General features: G+C 39.8%; 1 protein-coding gene across 1 annotated transcript in view; it reads right to left on the reverse strand.

Annotated features, from left to right (window-relative positions):
• dph6 (diphthamine biosynthesis 6) overlaps positions 1 to 21,330 on the reverse strand; it is a 118,602-nt gene that overhangs the window by 41,654 nt on the left and 55,618 nt on the right. Inside the window, exons 6-12 of the mRNA XM_033988274.2 lie at positions 19,862 to 19,923; positions 19,300 to 19,394; positions 18,721 to 18,814; positions 13,442 to 13,592; positions 11,598 to 11,723; positions 7,711 to 7,840; positions 6,156 to 6,348 (exon numbers count right to left, since the gene is read on the reverse strand). Of these exons, the coding sequence (XP_033844165.1) occupies positions 6,156 to 6,348; positions 7,711 to 7,840; positions 11,598 to 11,723; positions 13,442 to 13,592; positions 18,721 to 18,814; positions 19,300 to 19,394; positions 19,862 to 19,923 (851 nt within the window). The remainder of the gene's footprint in view (positions 1 to 6,155; positions 6,349 to 7,710; positions 7,841 to 11,597; positions 11,724 to 13,441; positions 13,593 to 18,720; positions 18,815 to 19,299; positions 19,395 to 19,861; positions 19,924 to 21,330) is intronic.

A 21,330-nucleotide genomic window follows, 5' to 3' on the forward strand; every position in this document is an offset into this window, starting at 1 on the left:
GATTTTTACCTGTGTCGCAACAATCTAGGTAAAATGCGAATGAAGCAAGACGATCTTGGATTACTGAATTAATAAAACGAATGTGTATGAAGCAAAATACAACTCCAGGTATGTTTTTGACAAGGGGACAACAATATAAAATGTTTAAAACCTCAATGCACAATATGCGTCCTCTATGTATTGTCATGGCTACATATCTACATCATCTTATAGGTTATTTTGTAAACACGCCCACAGTCATCGCCATGTCGACACCGAGCATAAATGAAGCCCCTCCCTGCTCCCTGCCTACAGCTCCCATATTTACATACAATCGCCCGAGCCCGCAGTTTTGACATCATAAAGGTTAACTAATTCTTTAAATCAACGGAGATCTGCATCTGTCAGCGCGGCGTTTCCCAAGAGGAGGGCTGCGGGACGTGACAGGGGGCCAGATGGACGAGGGGAGGGTCCAGCAGCCATCACACACGGTCAGTCATGTGCTTATGGTGCAAGTCCGACAGGGAAAGACATGTTAGTTGGAATGTGCCGTCAATGAAAAGAATGGTCACCACGGAGATAAGGATAAAGTGGACAAATGTCATTTTTATTTTCAGTATTACCGGTAATTAACAAAACTGGGTTATCATATTTTGGTGATTGAATTGCAAGATCGTATGCTTTGTTCAGTATGGTTAAAAAAAAAGGGCCATGGACTGTTGCTTATTTCCGGTACGACATTAAGACAAATAAGTGTATCACGGAAGAACAATGTAACGTTTTGGTATATAATTTGAACACCAATATTCCTATAGAAACATTATTGGCACTGGGACTTCACCCGCCCACTCTTTAGCGAGACACTTTACCTATATGGCCTAACCCAATTGGCTCTGTGCACAATAGTGTCTAGCAACCTTAGTGTTAGCGTCGCTACTTCCTGTCCAGTTGTATCTCTATGAGGTTGTTGCCGAGTCTCACTAAAATGAATAAATATGTAAAGATCAGACAGTAGACAAGGAGCTGCGGGTGGATGCCACAGACAAAATATTGGATACTTCACTGGAGGACTCTTCTGTGTTTAGAAAGAAAGATGTTTGTGTCTCGCTGCTAACGCTAATGCTAATTTTGGGGCATAATTAAATATCAAAACACCACCACAAACTGAAGTATTCTACATATAAAAATAAATGTGTAGTCTTAATTGTAATGAATTATGTTTTCTGATTTTAATAAAAGTGAGTTAGCTTTGAGACACAGTGCGGTAGCTAGCATGCTGCCTATTATAGTGTCACTATAACAAGTCAAGAAATGATTGAAATAAATAAACAATTAAAAAAAAAATGTACACATTGCAAAAATAATGAAATACTTTTACTTGAATAATTACTTAAAATTGCAATTATTCAGCTAATTTCATTGTCTGTAAAACTGTTAAGGCCTTAAATTAAAATAACTATCAAATCTTAACCCTTGTAAACTCAATCTACCGGTATAATTAATCTTAAATTAGCCATTCATGGAACCAGGGGCCATATCTTGCTTGTAACTCAAATAGCATCAAACGTCCAGCCCACTTCAACAGTCAAATCCCCATTAAAATCCAGTCATTGTGCTATTTGTAGTCCCAGCATGGGGCTAATTGTGCTAATATGTGTAAATGCTAGCAGCAGATACAGAAGTGCTCATCTACCCGTGCTGAAACGAAGGCAGTGTGTTGTGACGGAGCAGCAGTCACACTGGGAGCCATATTGTTTATAGAATTATGAAATGGTTTTATGAAAGATGATTACAGTGATGAGAAATTAAGACACCACCAGGGGGAGGCCAATTTAATGTCTCGCTGATCATTCATTGGAAAACAGCAAATATTGGGCAAATTAAACGCAAATGAACATTACAATGATCGCTACCTCCTACTATGAGCAATACACAATGAGCAATCTGATATGTTTATGTATCAGAGGAGGATGAAACGGGCCGTGACTGAATCTTGAATGCACACTGAGTTTAAAGGGCTCATATAACGCCATTTTAAAATCTATGTTCTAATGTTTCCTCATCAAAAACATACCTGGAGTTGTGTTTTGTTTCAATCACACATGTTTATCCACACAAACCCTGTTCTGTTCCACCTTGTGATGTCATGTGGTAAAACAGGAAGTGCTCCACTGTGTTTTGATACTCCATACACCTTCACCAGGATCATTTGGATAATATCAACCCATCTCTACTGAACAAACAGGCAAAGTGTAGCTGTTAACTTGACTATCGTTTCATGACATCACAAGGTGGAACAGAGCATTTTGAGCTTTGGTAATGTAGACAGACTAATAAAAAAGTTACTCAAACATGTGTGAATGAAATAAAACAACTCCAGGTATGTTTTCGAGGAGGTAACAACATAATAACATGGCTTAAAACTCACAATGCGTAATATGGGATCTTTAAGTAGAATTAGTAGAATTTGTATCTTTTGGTTTGGTTTGGAGATATTTTTGAGCGATATGTAGGACTGACTTTGACCGACTTTTCCCAACAGTCGTTCAGAGATATTTAGGTTTTAAGTTCAAATCACTCAACATAATCAAATGGGGAAATAAAAATAAATAAAACACTACATAAACGCCAAAGAAATGATACAAAGAGGACACAAGTGACAGGTGGGGCTGGGTCCAATTTAAAGGTACCAGTGCAGTACCAAAAACATTTAGGTACTATTGGTTAGGAGAAAAAAGGTACTGGAAACTAGTACCTCAGGGTCACCAAAAAGACATATTTTAAAATCCCAAACCAACTAATATTTACAGTGAATTTCTGGAGTCAGTTGCTAACAATTTGAGATCAAGTGAGATTTAAAGTGGAACTAAACACTAAATTCACTTTTTCGCTACTAAATTGTGTGTATGATGTGCATGTGTGTGTTTGTCTGTGTAGTATTATCTACTGTTCCTAGACCTTTTTGGTAATTTTAGTGCAAATTAGGTACATTTGCAGCTTTCTGGTCAAAAGCATCTAAGTGTATTCTGTCTTTAGTTGCCTCTGCAATTTCAAGTAGCTGGTGACATCACAAACGACTGCACTGATACCAGCCAGTTGTTTCTGATTACAAACACCTAACTGCAGCGGCGGAGTTTGAAGTGTGGATACCTGTTAGACCAATCACACTGCTCTTATACCCCCACACCCCACCCCTCATCCCTCCTCACTCTTTTAGTCCTCCAGGTACAGCGCAGTTTAGCAGCTAGTGGGCGGAGTTTAGGTGTTTAGTCCCACTTTAACATTTGTACATTATGAAAATATGACCCCACCCATAGAGCTGTACTGACCACTCTATTTGGAATTTCTGAAATAATCAAATCCTATAAGATAAACCCGACCTACTGACATCTTTACATCTTCTGACAAAAGTCTATTGAGACGACTGCCCCATGAACAAAACATCGCCGGAATCCACAGCGGCCAAACATTTCAACATACCACCGAGCAGCCGCTAATCCACACGTGTTCTCACTCAGGACGGGATTTGGATTTGGGATCAAGGACCGTGCGGAGGACATGGACCCGCTCCTTGTTGACAGTACCTTGACAGGCCTAATCCTGTATAACACACACAGGGTAAACAAAACATCCAGCTGAGCGTGCAACCACGGAGCGTGCTTTGAAATTCTCCATTCTCTCTCAAAACAAAAGTGAGGATCTTTACAAACAAGCAGGGAAGATAGCCTTGTGCTGGTAACTAGTAAACACCGAAAAGTACAAACGTAGCGCACAACTATAGCCGCAAACTCTAGAACAGAGGAGAGGAGCGTAAACAAAGATGTGATGGACAGGCGGGGTCTAATCAAAAACTATAAAAACCAAAGAATCACAAGGAGCGGTGAGTTTGTCCTGAAGTAAAAGTTCAATGCTGGGTGTATATGGTATGGTTTTGGGAAAAAAAAAAAAAAATGAGTAAAGTTGTAGTTAAAATAGTGGTAATAAATCTTAAAAGAGAAATGCTGTATGACTAAAGACTAGGAATGGTATATTGGTTATCGGTTATCAGCAATATCAGAGAATTCCCCCAGATATTGTATTGGCTCGATACTGAAAATTTTGCTAATATTTGTCATCAATATTTTTTCTCCACCGCTTCAGTCTGTGCACTCGTGTCATAGCTTACAGTTCCATCAACTCCAATTTACTATAACTGCTGCTGTTAGACTCAACATTTTGGTCTTAACCCTTTAAGGACTGAGCACACTATGCCCCATGCCTCTGCTTTGAGATGCCGTTTGAATTTCCATGATAGCACAATTGGTGGTGGAAAGTCCGCAACCGCGCTCTATCGGCAACGGTAGCATTTGCCACTATAGAGTTAAAATGTTCACATTGACCTGCTCTACATGATCCTGGTATTTTTATTGCGCCATTGTGTCCGTAACTCAAGATATGAACATAACAAATCAGGCACATTCTTTCCCAGAGGTTGCTCCCGCTAGTGTTAACAACAGGTCTGATTGATAGTGATGCTAAGCAAATTGGCCCTTGTCGCACTCACTTAGACCACTTCTTTATACAGTCTATTTCAAACAGACTAAATGAGTGAAAATATAAATTTATAAATGAAGTTTGTTTTATAAGTTAATTTGTAAACTTCACTATAAATTAACATGTGGCCTGTACTACAAATTTTAAAAGTTTAATATCAAATTTTAAAAGTTTAATATCAATATCAGTCACAAAAGCAGGACAAATATCAGATATGCAATTAAAAAAATGTCAATATCGGACCATCCCCACTAAAGGCAGTTTGACACACATTAGGGTTGTCAAAAAATCCATACATAGATACTAATCGATACAAGGATTGATGCTAGATACTCAAATACTGAAGAAATAATAAATATGATGAGTTGGATCTGTCCTAACTAGTTTTATAGTGGTCTGGAAAGATCAGAAAAAGTATGAGGCCACATAGTAATATTAAGGAAAAGGTTATTAAGTTTTGTTGAAATGATTTTTTTTTTTTTATCTTAAACATCAAAATCTAGGTTGAAATTCTGGTATTGTGACCTGTGACAGCACTATCTCAGATATCAGCTGAGTCATTTAGAGTATAGACCACAAAGAACATTCTCTGACCAAAACCTAATTTCTGTTTCCAAGGCGATAAACTTACCAAGTAAATGTTATGTTGAACTGTTGAAAGTTTTCACAGTGTCTTATGACTGTGTAAACAATGGCGGTTTGAATTATTTGTCATCTTTGTCTATGAAAACTGATATTTTATTTGTATTTGTACCAAAATGCCTACATGAAGCTGCCAAATTCTACACGTATCATCGATTAAGAAAATAAAACTGAAGAACAAAGTAAGTACGTCACAGTGGGCGTGTACCGCTGGCGGTGAAAACGGGAGATGATCTGCAATATGTCGTCTTGAAAATAAGGATTACGGACTGCTAAAACTTGCACAAAACACTCTAAATGCAACTTCGAGAGGGTAAATGAGAAGGAAACAACTATATTAACAATTTTGCACAACAGATCTGCTTTAAGAAATGTCAGCTGTGAGGGTTTTTTTTTGCCTCAAATGTAAAATCTGATGTAAGATAGTTCAAACATTGAGGGCTGTATTAATAAAGCCAGAAGCTAAATTGGTTGATATTTGTGAACATGTTTCACAGCGCACAGGAAGAGGAGTTCAGGACGTGTGACGCTTGTGTTCACCTTTAACAGGTCCTAGGACATGAGCAAATGTTTCATAAATGTACCAGATAATGATATACCATAAAACTAAACCGACCTAGTAAATGTTTACTGATTACCTCATATTCACCTTATTCCAGACATTGCCGTAGGCGCCGCCATGGTCATTGGGGATTATTTTGCATGAGTCTGCCGATCTTGAGAGCAAATGCGTTCTATACAGACTCTAAAGCGGTGTAAAGCCTCCAGAGAATCAGTGCAGTTTTGACTTGTTGGTCACATGAACACTGAACATTTTACACAGTTCAATCTACTTTGTATCATTTTTAGCAGCAAAACATTTCCCAAATTTTCCATTGAAATGAATGGGAGTTTTGCAACGAAAGGACAGGTTAAGAGCATTTAGAGGCAAATGTGGGCGGGGCAGAAAAGGTAAATAGGATCAGACTGGCCACTAGTGCGATCCAGGTTCCAGCACTCACCCTGTAGGCCTGACTGTAGGGCCCGATGTTGGCTGGGGCCCAGTGGGACAGGCTCTGGACGTGCAGGGCCTCTCGACGGAGGTAGCAGCCCTCCTCCTGCACCACCGGATCCACTGGAGAGGGGCCCCAGGCGTGGAAGAGGCAGTCCATCTGCAGCAGCTGACCGGCCGGGAGAGGAGCCTGCAGACAAACTCTGGACAAGAAAGACAAGTACTACCTTTTAACGTCATGAAATAATTATATAAGATGGTACAATTATGAGATACCATGAAATGTATTATGAAACTTTTAGCCTGACTGATAATGAGCTGTGCATTTAGTGTATTGGCCATCAGCCTTAAAGTTCCAGCACAGGCCAGTAATTAGTTTGGGCCAACTGTTTTAGAATAAATTGAAGTAGTTCAAGAGTTGGTAGAAGAGGCATGAGGCCACTCTAAATGTTAAAATCTTAGATGGAATACTCAGGCTTAAAGTTCTGTCAGTTGCCAATAATCAGTTGTGCTTAGATGGAAATAAACCAATAACAGGCTTCAGGGCTCGAGACGAGCCGTGGACGGTAAAAATTGAGGCGGGGACAGACTCAGCCCCTCCCTCCCCCATCACAGTCTTATCATACAGTGTTGAAAGGCTGCATCAGTGGATTTATCATACACTTTATTATCACATCGTCATTTACAGTGCCTTAAGTGTGCCACAGAGCAAAGACTGCTATATCGAGGCGTTAAAGAGAGCCGCGCACTCTTCTTCCTCCTCTTTTTCGCCTCGGAGCAGGGAGACACACAGGACAGGCTGCTGGTGCGTCTGCTTGCCCTACCTGATCTCTGCAGTAGAGCTGTTCACTGAGTACATCGGTGGCCCACAGGAATATTTATTTATCCCATATCTATGGGAGGCTTTATTTCATTCACTTTTGCATTCTCAGGAGAAGGCTTCTCACAGCGACAGTGTGAGTTGTGGAGCTCCGTTAGTTTCTTTCAAAACTATTTCGGAGTCCTCTGCAGACTGTTTACTCATCTGAAAAGCAGCTTTAGCGCAAAATGCTCAAAAGTAAGAAGTAAGTCCACACTGTATCCACACAGAGGACAGAGGCATGGGGGGTGTTCTCACTTAAAGTCACTAAATCTAAATCAGTGTCACAGACAAATCAAACACTTTTAACCAGGGTGTATAGGTCAAGTGAGTAAATAAACCCACATTTTATTACAGTAATTAAGGAATTATAATTCAAGAAATTAAAATATAAGTGGGTAAAACTAATACATGAACTAATAACTAACTAATAATGGATTAAATACTAATTTGTGTAGTACAATATGTAGCAGAAATGCAGTGGAAATGCTTCATTAAAATATTAATATTAATAACAAACATAGTTTTATAGTGACAGAAGGAAATCTATTAGTGACGGGTCAGTCTGAGGTTTGGGCCAGTTTTTGGACAGTCCCCAAAACGTTAGTCTGGAGCCCTGATAGTCTTATTAAGTATAAAGATATTAACCAAACAGCACGTCTTTAGAATGTTATGATTTCACATACACATCCCTTTCCAGGCTTACCTGGCTGGAGGGTTGATTCCAAAGTGCTTCTTGTACACAGTGTTGATCTGTGCAAAGTCCTCCATGTTCTTCACATACAGATGGACCAGGACTATGTCTCTCATGTGCCAGCCTTTACTGTCCAGCTCACCTGAACAACGACAGAGTGGTGGTCAAAATGGGCTTATCTGGATTTTAAAAACAACAAAAACTTAATTCTAAGGCATGGTCAGGTATGGATCTTCTTTTCTAAGGGACTACTTTCCTTTGGAGATTAACTGTACATGTGTTTGATGTAGGCCAAACCAGAGGACAATTAAAAGATTACAAATGTGTTGTGCTGACTTTTTGGCAGCAGAGACTCCGTGATTAGTGTTTACCCACAACTGTTTCATCAGCTTCTGATGATTTCATACTGCCGTTGTGTCCTTGGGCAAGAAACGTAACAAATGTTAAGTATGAATGAATGGTGTGTGACGGCTGTGATACAGATTGGTGCCCTCGCTTGCCCTCGGCATCTGTGACAACAAAAGTAGCACGCTAGAGCAGGACTCAATCTGTTAAAGAGGGGTATTATGCAAAATTGACTTTTTGGAGCTTTCTGTTATAAAGTTGTTCTCTCATCAAAAACATGCCTGAAGAGGTGTTAGATGTCATCCATGCATGTTTGAGTAATCGAGTGATCTCTCCCAGGCCCTATTTGAACCCTCCTTACGATTACCAGCCCATCCAAAATTCACAAGCCTGTGTCACTCATGCTCCCCACGGCCATTTTCTATTAATATACAAAAGCAGGATACAAAACAATACACTGCAACTTCACAAACCTGATGTGATGTGCACATGCGCAAGGAGTAAGTGGAGGGGGGGTCTCAACAAAAACAAAACTGAAACTAATCTATTGTCAACGTTGTTTTTGAGGAATATAGCAGTATAATAAAACCTGCTCTGTAACGTTCTGATTGTAAAATGATGAGTCACTATTTTACATTAGATTTTAATTTAAATAGTTCCTATTTACATCCATTAATACATGCATCATTTTTCATGTGTAAAGGTTGTATATTACACAATATTGACTCTTGTCAGCTTTAAGCCATGTTATAATGTTGTTACCTCATCAAAAAAATGCATGAAGTTGTGTTTTGTTTCATTCACACATCTTCAAAGCTCAAAATCTTTATATTTAGTTCAGTAGAGATCAGCAGTTCCAGGGTTGAAATTATCCAAATGATTGTAATGAAGGTGTATGGAGTTTAAAAACACAGTGGAGAACTTCCCGTATTACCACGTGACATCACAAGGTGGAACAGAGTGTTTTCTGTTTGAGAGAAGAACTCGGCCTAAATTTGAGTCTGTGTGATAAATGTGTGAATGAAACAAAACACAACTCCAGGTTTGTTTTTGATGAGGAAACAACAATACAACATAGATCAGAAAACAGCGTAATACGGGCCCTTTAACCAAACCGTAGAGTGTGGAGACAAACACTGAGACACGTTTCCAAACATCTCCGAGTTAGTTTTCCCCCTCTTCTTCACCAGACTACTCTTCGCCCCATATAAAGGGCCTGTCCATTAAATATTAACTTGTTTAATATTGTCTCAACTCTGAAGGCTTTTCTACGCGGCTAAATATTAAATATGCTTTTCATCTTTCGCCCCTCTTTCCCTCCGTCAAAAAGAAGAAAAGAGTGAGATGCACTGTAAAAAAAAAAAATCTAAAAATAATCTCGGGGGCAAAAACAAAAACCCATCCAACATGACTGAACTATTAAAAAAAGAAAATATTTGAAGAATTCGTCCTTGCTTGATGGCCAGCGTTGGATATTATAAAGTGTGACATGCACGCTTTGTCTGATAGTACTTTTGAATAAAAAATAACTTGTCAACCAACTGCTCCTCCTCGCGTGCGCTAAGCTAGCACGAAAAACGAAGACACCCAAGGGACAGAAAAGCTTTGGTGTATGTACGAGGATGTAGCCTGAGAATGCTAAGAGGTACAGCTAGCACGTCTTTGAAATAAATGCTATGTACTATAAATAATGGACCAAAGGATTCTGATAGAGAACGCATTAAATTTGTATTAAGAAGAGATGTACTTTTAGGGGAGTGTTAGGTACCGTTTTGTAAGAAAGTCTCATAGGTTTTTGTGTTATATCTTGATATTTAGCTATTTAGTAAATGGTCATGGTCACATTTGTATATAAATTACACCTTCAAAGCACTTAAAGTCTTTTCAATCAAGAAACCACACACATATTCATACACCAGTGTACGCAGACACTGGGGCGAGGTGGGTGAAGTGTCTTGCCCAAGGATACAATGACAATATTCACCTACAGGTCAGTGGATCTGCCTGCTCTACCAATGATGGGTTTTTTTTCTTTATGTTGAGAGCAGGATCCAAACCGTCAACCTTCAGATCAGAAGATGCACACCAACTGAGCTACTGTCACTCATGTTTATTATGTTCATTTGTACTATTACCTATTTAGAATCCTTATTTATTCGGAATAATGTTTTCTGTTCATCTACTAATGTTCATTATTTTGCTGTTGCAACTATGTTTCTATATTTTGGGACAAACAAAAGGTCTAAATTTATCTTAAAAGTCCTATATTACACAAAATAGATTCTTGAGAGCTTTAGACATGTTATAATGTTGTTACCTCATCAAAAACACGCCCAGAGTTGTGTTTGGTTTCATTCACGCATGTTTGAATAGTTCTAGTTTATTAGTCTACATCTCCAAAGCTCAAAATGCTCTGTTCCACCTTGTGATGTCATGTAGTGGTAGTTGTCAATTTAACCTTTGCCTTTTGTTCCAGCGCTAAAATCATCCAAATGATTCTAGTGAAGGTGTATGGAGTTAAAAAAAACAAAACAAAAAAACCCCACAGTGGAGCACTTCCTGTATTACCACATGACAGGTGGAACAGAGTGTTTTCCGTTTGAGAGAAGAACTTGAATTTGTGTGTTATGTGTGAACGAAACAAAACACAACTCCAGGTATGTTTTTAATGAGGATACAACATTATAACACAGATCAAAAATAGTAGAATATGGGCCCTTTAAAGGTGCACTATGTAACTTTTCTAGTGGAGCCCCCACCAGCTCTATTGAGATTATATCGATTTGCCTGAAATGTTCCACAGTATTGCATTAAAGTTATCTATCATGCAGGAGGCGCAACAAGTGCAAGTTACAGGTCAGATCTGTAGAAAGGCGAATACAAGATAGGTTTGTCAAGGTATTGTACAACTATAATATACTTACCTTTTTTGCATTTATGTGTGTTTACTAGGCAGAGAAATATAACGATAAACGATAATATTGAAACTACTTTAGACCACTGACAAAACAGACATCAAACAAGATAATCCCAGTGAACCATTTTGTAACTATAGAGATCACAGAATGAAGCAATAAAAAGCCACGCGAGTGACTTAGTCAACGTTCTACTGCTCAAATCTTATTATAATACAACAAAATTAACAAAACTCTTCCCATTATTGCAAAGAAAATGTAGACAAAAGTACACACGATAAATAGTCGGCCCAAAAATATATAGTTCCATCTTCCATATATTGAATGATAAGTCGATGCAGTGATTATTGTGACAGATCTACTTTTTACAACATCTGACCTGTAACTTGTCTCCATGGAGATAAAAACTAATAAAAGTCTCCAACATTCCAGGCAAATTAATAATATTATGGAGACAAGCAGGAGGTGGATTCTCTGTCAGAAAAGTTGCATAGTGTACTTTTAATATAATATAACTTTTATTTCTGATGTGGGAGCTTAAAGGCGCTCTATCTGATATTTACTGTCTTACTGTAGATACTGCATTAGTTGTACAGATTATTATGTATTTTATTTTGCATCCCAAGAGTTCAGTCTTACTCTGTAGCTGGTTGAAGGCAGCGGATGTTTGCTTCTGGACGTCCAGCTCCTCACACTGGAGACCACAGATGCCCCCAACCCACTGGAACCCTGAGGGACTCCTCTGGGACCAGGAGGGAGACACGTCTGAAAAGGGAAAAAAAACACAAAAGATGACTTATAACAGGCTTATATACTTGTTTTAAGACTTTTCCTCTTATTTAAGCAAAATCTATCGTGAATGTGCTAGAAAATTATTTGAAATCACGTCTTCCATTCCACCATGCATTCCACCATCTTTATTTATTAAATTATTACAGTTTATTATTATTATTACAGTTGTATTAGTATATTCCCAAATGCAACATACTTCTTGATAGGCCTTGTATAAATATTGCTTCACATGATTTAAGTTAAAATGGCTGCACTTATTACACGTAGTTGAGTCAAATTTGACCGCTGTGTGCTGTCTGTATCAAATTATGAAGCATTTTATTATTCAAGAATTAGGAAGCACACCGTTTGCATGCTAATATATGTTAGCAGTACCGCTCTGGCCTTTGAAAGTTGTGAAAAGTGCTTATAAACTCATCGCAGTGAATAAATAGGATGCTCAGAATGTGTGAAGAATAAGTTTGGACCGACGAAAACAGTTTGAAATGAAGTAGTTTGGTTTTAAAAGTTTTGAAGGGAGTAATAATCAGATACAGTGCTTTAAAATTCCAATTTGTAATATTAATCTTATTTTTTTACAATTTTAGACACAAAAGAGCAAATTGGCTGTACTGCACTACAATAATTCAGAGGTTCTCAAAGTGGAGTCTGGAGAGCCTTGGACCATGAGTTGAGGGCATAGACTGTATATATAAATGGACATAGCTAATGCACTAGCCACAACGTTCCAAATAGGAAGTGATCATGGGGGCTTTTCCGGCTCCATCGATCCACTTCAAGTTGTTACTCCTCTCTCTATAACTGCTGCAGTGAGCCTTGTCATTTAGGTCTTAAAATGTTCATATTAAACCACTCTAACCAAACTATTTTGATGTTTTGTCCATAAATCAAGATATGAACAAATGAGGTGCCTTCTTTCCCCGAGGTTGCTCCCACTAGCGTTAGCAACAGATTTGGCTGACAGGGTTGCTAAGTTGCTAAACCAGCAGTGTGGGCGGGAAGAGGCATTACCTGGTTGCTATGATACTCACAATTCGGAAGTCGGAATTCCAAATTTGGAAATCTGCTCCAAATTGGCCTCTATAACCGCTAGCCTCGATGAGCGTCATTTGACTGGAGCCGAACGCTATGGGTGATGTCACACTTCATCCGATAACATTGATCATTACTATAATTTCTTATAATGTACAGTCCAAAATCTAGATTATTTCTGATGGAAAGAACTACAAATGAACAACAAATTCATATTTCATCCAAATCTGGCTGTAAATATGGTTTAAACTTGTGATTGTTATTGTTATGTCATAGTGAAGGACGGTAGGTGGGTCCTTGGAATATTTTCATATGGATAAGGGGTCGTGTCCCTGGCCTGAAAAAGTTTGAGAACCCCATAGTTGACAGAGATTTTTTGAATGTGCTTTTTGTTGTTTTGCTTCTCCATAAGTAGGACACGCCAAACGCTTCTATAATCCAAATGCATATGCAGTTTATGTCAAAGGATAAATGAATTCAGCCACTGTCACAAATCAGCACCGGGGACTTGACAGCGCACGTCAAGCCGTCACTGCCCGGCCGAGTGACACCGAACCGGGGTACGGCGTCAGACCCGCCCCCTCCTCTCGCACGGGGCCGTAAATATGCACGCTTTATTCACGTCAACACCAAACAGTCCCACACACAATGCATCTCACCGCGGCCCCGCTGACAGCTGAGGTTAGCGCCTGATGGAGATTCCGGGGGCTCGTCTTCGGCTTGATCAGCGCATTCCTCCTCCTCCGTCATCCTGTCAATGGAGCTCCGGCAAGGACAAGCACCACGGGGCAAAACGCTGGCTGCGGCGTTCTGTGGAAAGGGTGGGGGGGTGGGATAAATAAAAATCACCACAGGGAATACACGGGGCCAAATGCCCAGCTAAGACAGACAAAATGCTGCATGATAATGTGGTGTGGTACAGTTCTAAAGGCTCTGTTTAGAATGAGATGGAGGACGGGTCAAAGGAGGGTGCAGCTCTGTGTACAATTTGATGTGAACATTTGAGATGGAGGGCAGGAGGCCACATAACTGAAAAGGAGAGAGACATTTTTGAAGGACATTTTTAAAACAACAGTATGTAACTTGACTAAAATAAAAGCATCTTGTTCTTTTCATTGTGGTTGAGTTTATTACCCTGCTTGCATCTCCACAAACCTGACTCCTATTTGGTCTGGAGGAGGGTCTCCGCCTGCTTGCTTCCATAGGAATGCTGTTACTTTTGCTGTAACCTTCTACAGTATGGCATAAAACCTATCTATCTCCAAGGAGTGTTTTCAAGTATGGTTTTAACTTTCAATTTCCATGGAATCGTGCAGGTGATGTGCCGCCAGAAAGTTACATACTGTACCTTTAAATACAAAGAATCCACACATTCCACCACTAAACTAATGTTGTAAACCAGACACCAAGTAAAAAAAAGATTTTGCAAAATTTACAATCAAAACACAATCTGTTCTATGTTGTAAATACAGATATGTGCCTGATTTACAGATAAGATCTTTATATTCACTGACCCTAGTCCAGCATCTTCTCTGTCAGCACAGTAAGTAAATGTTTTATATATAATTAATCCCTAGCATTGTGGTTTGGGTGGAAACCAAAGATGAAAAGCCCAAACGAACCAAAAACAACATGATGACGCCAACAGATGAACTTCAGCCTATATTAGCAAAAACACAGACTGTTTAGTTTGTGGAAAAACGTGCAGGAGGAAAACAATTTGTGCATTTGTGGACAGCGGACATGTCTGATTTTCTCTCAACTGGACATAACAAAAGTGTGATTTTTCGGCTTGTTCTGCTTTTGTGAGAATTCGCCCAATCAGATTCAAATAATCGTTATGACGTTCCGCTTTTTCCCGATCACTTTCAGTGTTTTTCGTTTTAGATTGATAAATGTATAGAACATGTTAATCAATCCCTCCGCCTCCCCTTATCCAAGATCAGAACGTAATCCACCAAAGATAGCATTTAGCGACAAAACTTCAGATGACTTGAAGGTGAATGAATATGAAATAACATGCTAACGTATTCACGATTTAGGCGAAAAGGGAGTGGCGTTCTCCGCTATTGTAGATTCAATCATGCTGCCTGTCAGTCAAAACTCGGGGATGCCATGTGCCTGTTTGCTGCGTCTTCCCACCGAGTAACATTTCTTTTCCCTTTTATTGTTCTTTAAATAACAAATCATTCTCTCAAGGCCGTACATATTACCTGCCAAACCTGCTGGGCATCACATTTGAATACATCTTTCACATTTGCTTGCCCCCCCTGTCTGCTGTCAACCGCATTACGCCGTATGGTAATCAAATTAATTACACTCTAGCCCCTCTCTTCTCCTGGCGCGGGCATGGAAAAATAGCTTGACTAGCATTAACGTGAGGGCAAATGGTGGTCCTACCCCCCACCACCAACACTACCGACCCCCTACCCAGCACCCTGGTTCTGCTACCGGAGAGGGGTGTCACTGTGGATCTGTCAGCCTGACGAGAAGCGTTTGAGCAGGCCGGAGCGGGGCTGGTCTCTCCCCTGGTTCCCCCGTGCTTGTCTGGGGGGGGTAGGGGGGTGAGAGGGGAGTGTGCGTGCGTGTGATGGGGGAGGTGGTAGGGGTGGTAAAATATATAGCTGGAGGGAGAGAGGCTGCGGGGTCAGGCCGTGTGTGGGGGGTATGTTTTCTGTCCATAACTGTCCCCAGTGCAGTGAGTCATAAGAATACATGCATAATACTGTAGAAAGAGCCCTGCTGTGTTTTATTCAAGATTTTAAAGGGGACATGAGACGTAAAAATGACTTAAAGGTCCTATATTACACAAAATTTACTCTTGTGAGCTTTTATCCATGTTAGAATGTTCTTACATCCCAAAAAACATAACTGGAGTTGCGTTTTGTGATTCTAGTGAAGGAACTCTAAAAAACATAGTGGAGCACTTCCTGTATTATCCCATGACATCACAAGGTGGAATAGAGTGTTTTCTGTTTGAGAGAAGAACTCAGACTTAATATGCAGGATTTGTGGGTTAAACATGTGTGAATGAACCAAAATACAACTCCAGGTATGACTTTGACGAGGAAACCACACTATAGCATAGAACAAAACTTTGCACGTTAAGATATTAAGACTATAGGGGAAAGGCTTCAGAAATATGTTGTAGCCATATTACAACTATTTGGTCAGGGGTGTGACTTATACTCAGATGTTATTTTTATGTGAAATATATGTTTTTTCTTATGCATTTTTTTAAGCTGGTGCGACTTATACTCCTGAAAATATGATAAATAAAAATCTTCTACAATGAAAAGAAAGAAAATGGACCCATTTCTAATATTAAGCTGTGTTAGATTGATGCTGTGGTTTACTATGATCAAAATGCAAAATAATGATCTACGTATCTAATCTGTAAAATGGGTGTGTACCTTCAAATGTACTGAATGTATAGAAAAAAGTATCTGATCAGCAGTGAGTCAAGTGTCAGGTATTTGAGTGTCAGTCAGGTATTTGAGGAGCACTTTCTGAATTAACGCCTAATGACGTCATGCAGTGAACCCAAGCACAACCTCATATGGGACCTTTGTAAAGTGGGTATTAACAGTACTCTTTAATTGTTAACCCATAACATATTTAGATCACCACGTTAACTTTTATCGTTTTGAACATATATTCGTCAAAAACAACATATTAAAATGTCGTTTCACTTTCATTTTTGACACCGTGCCCCCCCTTCCTTTGCTCTCTGTGCCAAGTCACTCCCCCTTTCAGAGAGCTAACACAACACAATCAGCTGTATCCCGCTAACGAAACTACTGCTCATCACACCAGGTTTGTGAAGTTGTAATGTATTTTATATTCTGTTCTTGTATATTTTTATAGGCTTGTGAGCTGAGTATTGGACAGGATCATATCACTAACCGTACGGAGGGTTCGAATAGGGCTCGGGAGAGATCGCTAGATTACTCAAACATGCATGGATGACACATAAAACCACTTCAGGCATGTTTTTGATGAGGGAACAATGTTATAATATGGTAGAAAGGTCAAAAAAGTCAATTCTGCATAATACCCATATATGGATAATACGGGTAATGGATATTGTTGAAGTATTATGAATTAAAATAGTCAAGCTGGGCATTTTAAATACTCAAAATCCATATCCATGCAGTGTCTGGCCTTACATAGAAGCCTCACGAATCACCAGAGCCATCCATCATCCACTGGCTCTCTTCTTATTAACATGGGCAGTTAATAGCAATGTAATTAAGAGCCAAATTAGCTCAACGTTTTAATTGACAATAATATTACCGTTATAAACTCGTCTGCTTGTGTAGAAAAGTTCCCTGGTGTCACTTTTTGATGAAGCCTCCCCCCCAGCTCCCCGCCTCTCCATCCCTCCCACCCCTGAGTGCTTAGCCAGCTACCTGAATGCTAAGCTCCTCTAATGCGAGCGGACATGTTTATTAATCTGGGGCTAGTTTGGGGCAGCCGCGAATATTGCGGCCGTCGAAGTAGGCCGCGTGGGGCTGGCGGGAGGGAGCGGAGGGGATGAAGAGGAGCGACGGAGCTGGAGGAGGAGACCAGAAAGGCCCTAGGAAGTGGATGTGACCATAGATTTACAAGACTGAAGGCGTCTGTTCTCCTATGTGTTTTTGCTCTCGGTTTAAAAGCCCAAAGCTAAGTGTTTTCATTGTGATTGGGCTTCGGATGACTTTGATTGTGTAAAAGGCAAGTTTTTACTTTTGAATTCAGCATGAAATGTCGATACTTTATTGTAAGACAAATATATTAAAGGGCTCATATTACACTATTTTCAGATCTATGTTACAATGTTGTTTCCTCATCACAAACATACTTGGAGTTGTGGTTTATTTCATTTACACATGTTTTACACGCAAACCCTGCATATTTACTGTAGGCTGAGTTCTTCTCTTAAACTGAAAACACTGTTCCACCTTGTGATGTCATTATGTGGTAATACAGGAAGTGCTCCACTGTGTTTATAAACTCCACACACATTTACTAGAATCATTTAGATAATTTCAACTCTGGAATTGCCAGTCTCTACTGAACTAAAGGTAAAATGTAGATGTTTACTTGAAAACTACAGCTTCATGACATCACAAGGTGGAACAGAGCATTTTGAGCTTTGGAGATGTTGACTGACTAATAATAAAGGGTTACTCATGTGTACATGTGTGAATGAAACAAAACACAAGCTCAGGTATGTTTTTGAGGAAGTAACAACATTATATCACTGCTTAAAACTCACAAATTGTGTAGTATACAACAGTTCAGTGCAATTAAAGGTTAACAATGCAACTTTTTTGCCCACCATCTGCCTATCCCTATGGAGATGTTATTGCCTTGCCTAGATATTTTTCACAATATGGCATTATGGCCTGATCTCATCAGATCTCAGAAGCTAAGCAGGGCTGGGCTTGGTTAGTACAAGAGAATTAGAAATGTTAATGATTCATATAGTGGCATTTCACTGTAACAGGGAGTGAATTTTACATTTTGAATCCACATGTTTTTAGTGTTGAAAAATGACTAAGTGACTGTTTCGAACTTTAAATGATCCAGAGTTACATTTTTTTGAATAATCATATGTAAATACAGAGCAGTGGGGGGAGACAGGAGTCAAATGCAGGACAGGATTCCTCTCACATGCATGAAAACAATTTTGTGTAAGCTAATAATGAGGAAACACCATTATAACATGGTTTACGCTTATAAATGTCTACTTTTAAGTGCTTTGAATATTTTGATAATTCGGACCAAACCTGATCTTAAAAAGGACTACAAACACGAAATCCCCTAGAATGATATTTTTGTTCTTCCTGAGTTTTCAGTTCCCAAAGTTTTCCAGTTGTGGATTGAACAGCTTTGATTCCGTGCTGCACCGAGCCGGTTTGGACTTGTGTATTCCGTCAGAAGTCGGACTCACCGTGTCTTTGTTCTCCGTGTGCATTTTGGTGAAGCGCAGATACCCGACCGGAGCGAAGGCGTCGGCTGAGTGGATCACTGTCTCCATCGCATCACTACAAAAACACAGGGAAGTACAAACAAACTGAAAAAAGTTACATCTACAGGAGTATTAGACTAGTGTTTAGGGTGAGTAGTATTGACAAAAAGAATATCTCAATATTTTTATTAAATTTAGAGCAAACATGTCTTTAAATGTCGTATATTACGCAAAATGGACTCATGCAGTGGTAGATTTCCCTTGAGTTCCAATGCCAGGACTGAAATCATCCAAATGATTATAGTGAAGATGTACGGAGTTTAAAAACACAGTGGAGCACTTCCTGTATTACCACATGATATCACAAGGTGGAAGAGAATGTTTTCTGTTTGAGAGAGGAACTCAGCTTAAATATGCAGGGTTTGTGTGTTAAACATGTGTGAATAAAACCCGGCAATTACCCATATTTCAAGAGTCTGCACACCTCTACTAGTGTTGTGTCCTTTGGCAAGACACTTCAGCCGTTATGCTAAAGTATAAATGTGTGCTATCTGGACTCACATGACGATCCGCCTTTTAAACAGAGGGCAGTCCAGGGTGAAAGTTTCGTACTCGCCTCCTTCGCCGCAAATATGAACGCCGTACTTCTTTGAGAGCTGGACACAATGGGATGTACTGTTAGGTGATCAGATCCTTTGACATGGTGCTTAAACACAGACGCTTTTCCCTTCCCAATCACATTAAACGCTCCATATTACACTCTTTTCTAATGTTATAATGTTGTTTCCTCATCACATACCCGAAGTTGTGTTAAGAGACAAACTGTATGAAAACACGATCAAACACAAATCATGATCTAGGTTATATAAAACTGTGATATGATTGTTTTTGGCATATTGAATATTGACCCCCTCAACCCAGGAGACAAAAATTACAGTACACCCACCCCTGGAATCAATTCATTAGCATTATCAAAGTGATATTTAGCTGCCAGCCAGAGTAGTATCAGTGGCATATGATTTAGTTTAATTTAAGAAAGGTAAATTACCATTAGCTTTTTCATAACAAAAAAAGAGGATATTGACAGTTGGATTGAGATAAACATGTGAGTAGCACGTCTGACCTGGCGGAGATAAGGCTGCATTTGGGCCAGAGATTTCCCCAAGTGCTTCTCTGGATCCAGACCTATAAAAAATAAAAATGTTATTGTATAGACCATCACAGCTACACACAGACACAGGCACCTGAAATGGTTTTATATATAGATTTATACAAAATAGACAACTTTTTCTACATGTGCGCTTTATTGGGTTTTTTTTTTACATGTGCGCTTTATTGTCAAATTGATCAAATAAACAAAAGACCCAGGAACGCTGGAGGGACTATGTTTTTCAGCTGGCCTGGGAACGCTTTGGGGTCCCACCGGAGGAGCTGGAGGACATGTCTGGGGTGAGGGAAGTTTGTGAGTCCCTGCTTAGACAGCTGCCTCCAGGACCCAGCCCCGGATAAGTGGAAGAAAATGGCTTTTTAAAATTTATTTCAAAATCTTCTCTGTTTAGGGCTCTGCATTAAGCCGGTTAATACACAGCAATAATGTGTCCCATGTCTCACTGGCAGCAGGTGAATATGGACCAGTGGATTCACTCACTGCATCAACAGATCAGTGTGTGGATGCAAAACAACTTTCTCCAGCTAAACTCAGACAAGACTGATAGTCATAGTCTTTGGCCCACAGAAACAAAGAGAAAGTGTCAGCAGTCACCTCCAGTCTCTCTAGGATAATAATGCACTCAGACATGAACTTTAACAGCCACAACTATGTGTACGAATTGTGCTATACAAATAAACTTGCCTTTTCTTGCATGAATTAACTAGTTCCCTTTACCCCTCAGTCTGAAGCTCCTCCTTGTTCTCCAAAAAGCACTCTGAACATCTCCATCCCCGAAGAACTTTCTCGAACTACGCCCCCGAGCCCAATCTTCACTCATCTCATTACAATGACATTACAATTAATAACTGTCTGCATAATATAAGGTGCCATAAGTCCGTTCCATCAGACCATCACTTTTGAAAACGTCCCCTAACTCCACTCCTCTTATACCGCAATCCAATTCTCTCTCTATCTGCGAAAGCCTATTAATTGATTGACATAATCATTAACGCGCCAATGGTGAACTATGGCCGATGAAGTCCGGTTGTGACAGTTATGCCATCGCAATCTGGGACAACTTTTTTTTTAATAATCGCGAATTACCGATTCTATTCCGTAATCTTCCTCTATGTGTTTAATTACCGCTAGCTTAATCGTAATGTGTGAATCTCTCTATCTCTTCGCTTGACGTTCCCAAAGGTCACCGCTCAGAGCCCATGGAGAGAGGGTCTTGCCTGGGAGCTTAAGTAACGGGGTGGGGGTTGGCGGGTGCGGGGGTGGAGGGTCCCGAGGTTCGCAATAATCGTATCTGCTATAGGCTTTGCGGTAAAAAGGACTAGCTTCTTCGCTTCCCGAGAGATCTTGCGTCTTAATTAGCCCGAGAATATCTAATCTCAACGTCCCGTCTCATCTTAACCCCGCCAACAAAGGTAATGAGGAAA

This window comes from Periophthalmus magnuspinnatus, chromosome 22 (genome assembly GCF_009829125.3).
Source record: "Periophthalmus magnuspinnatus isolate fPerMag1 chromosome 22, fPerMag1.2.pri, whole genome shotgun sequence".
Lineage (NCBI taxonomy): Eukaryota > Metazoa > Chordata > Actinopteri > Gobiiformes > Gobiidae > Periophthalmus > Periophthalmus magnuspinnatus.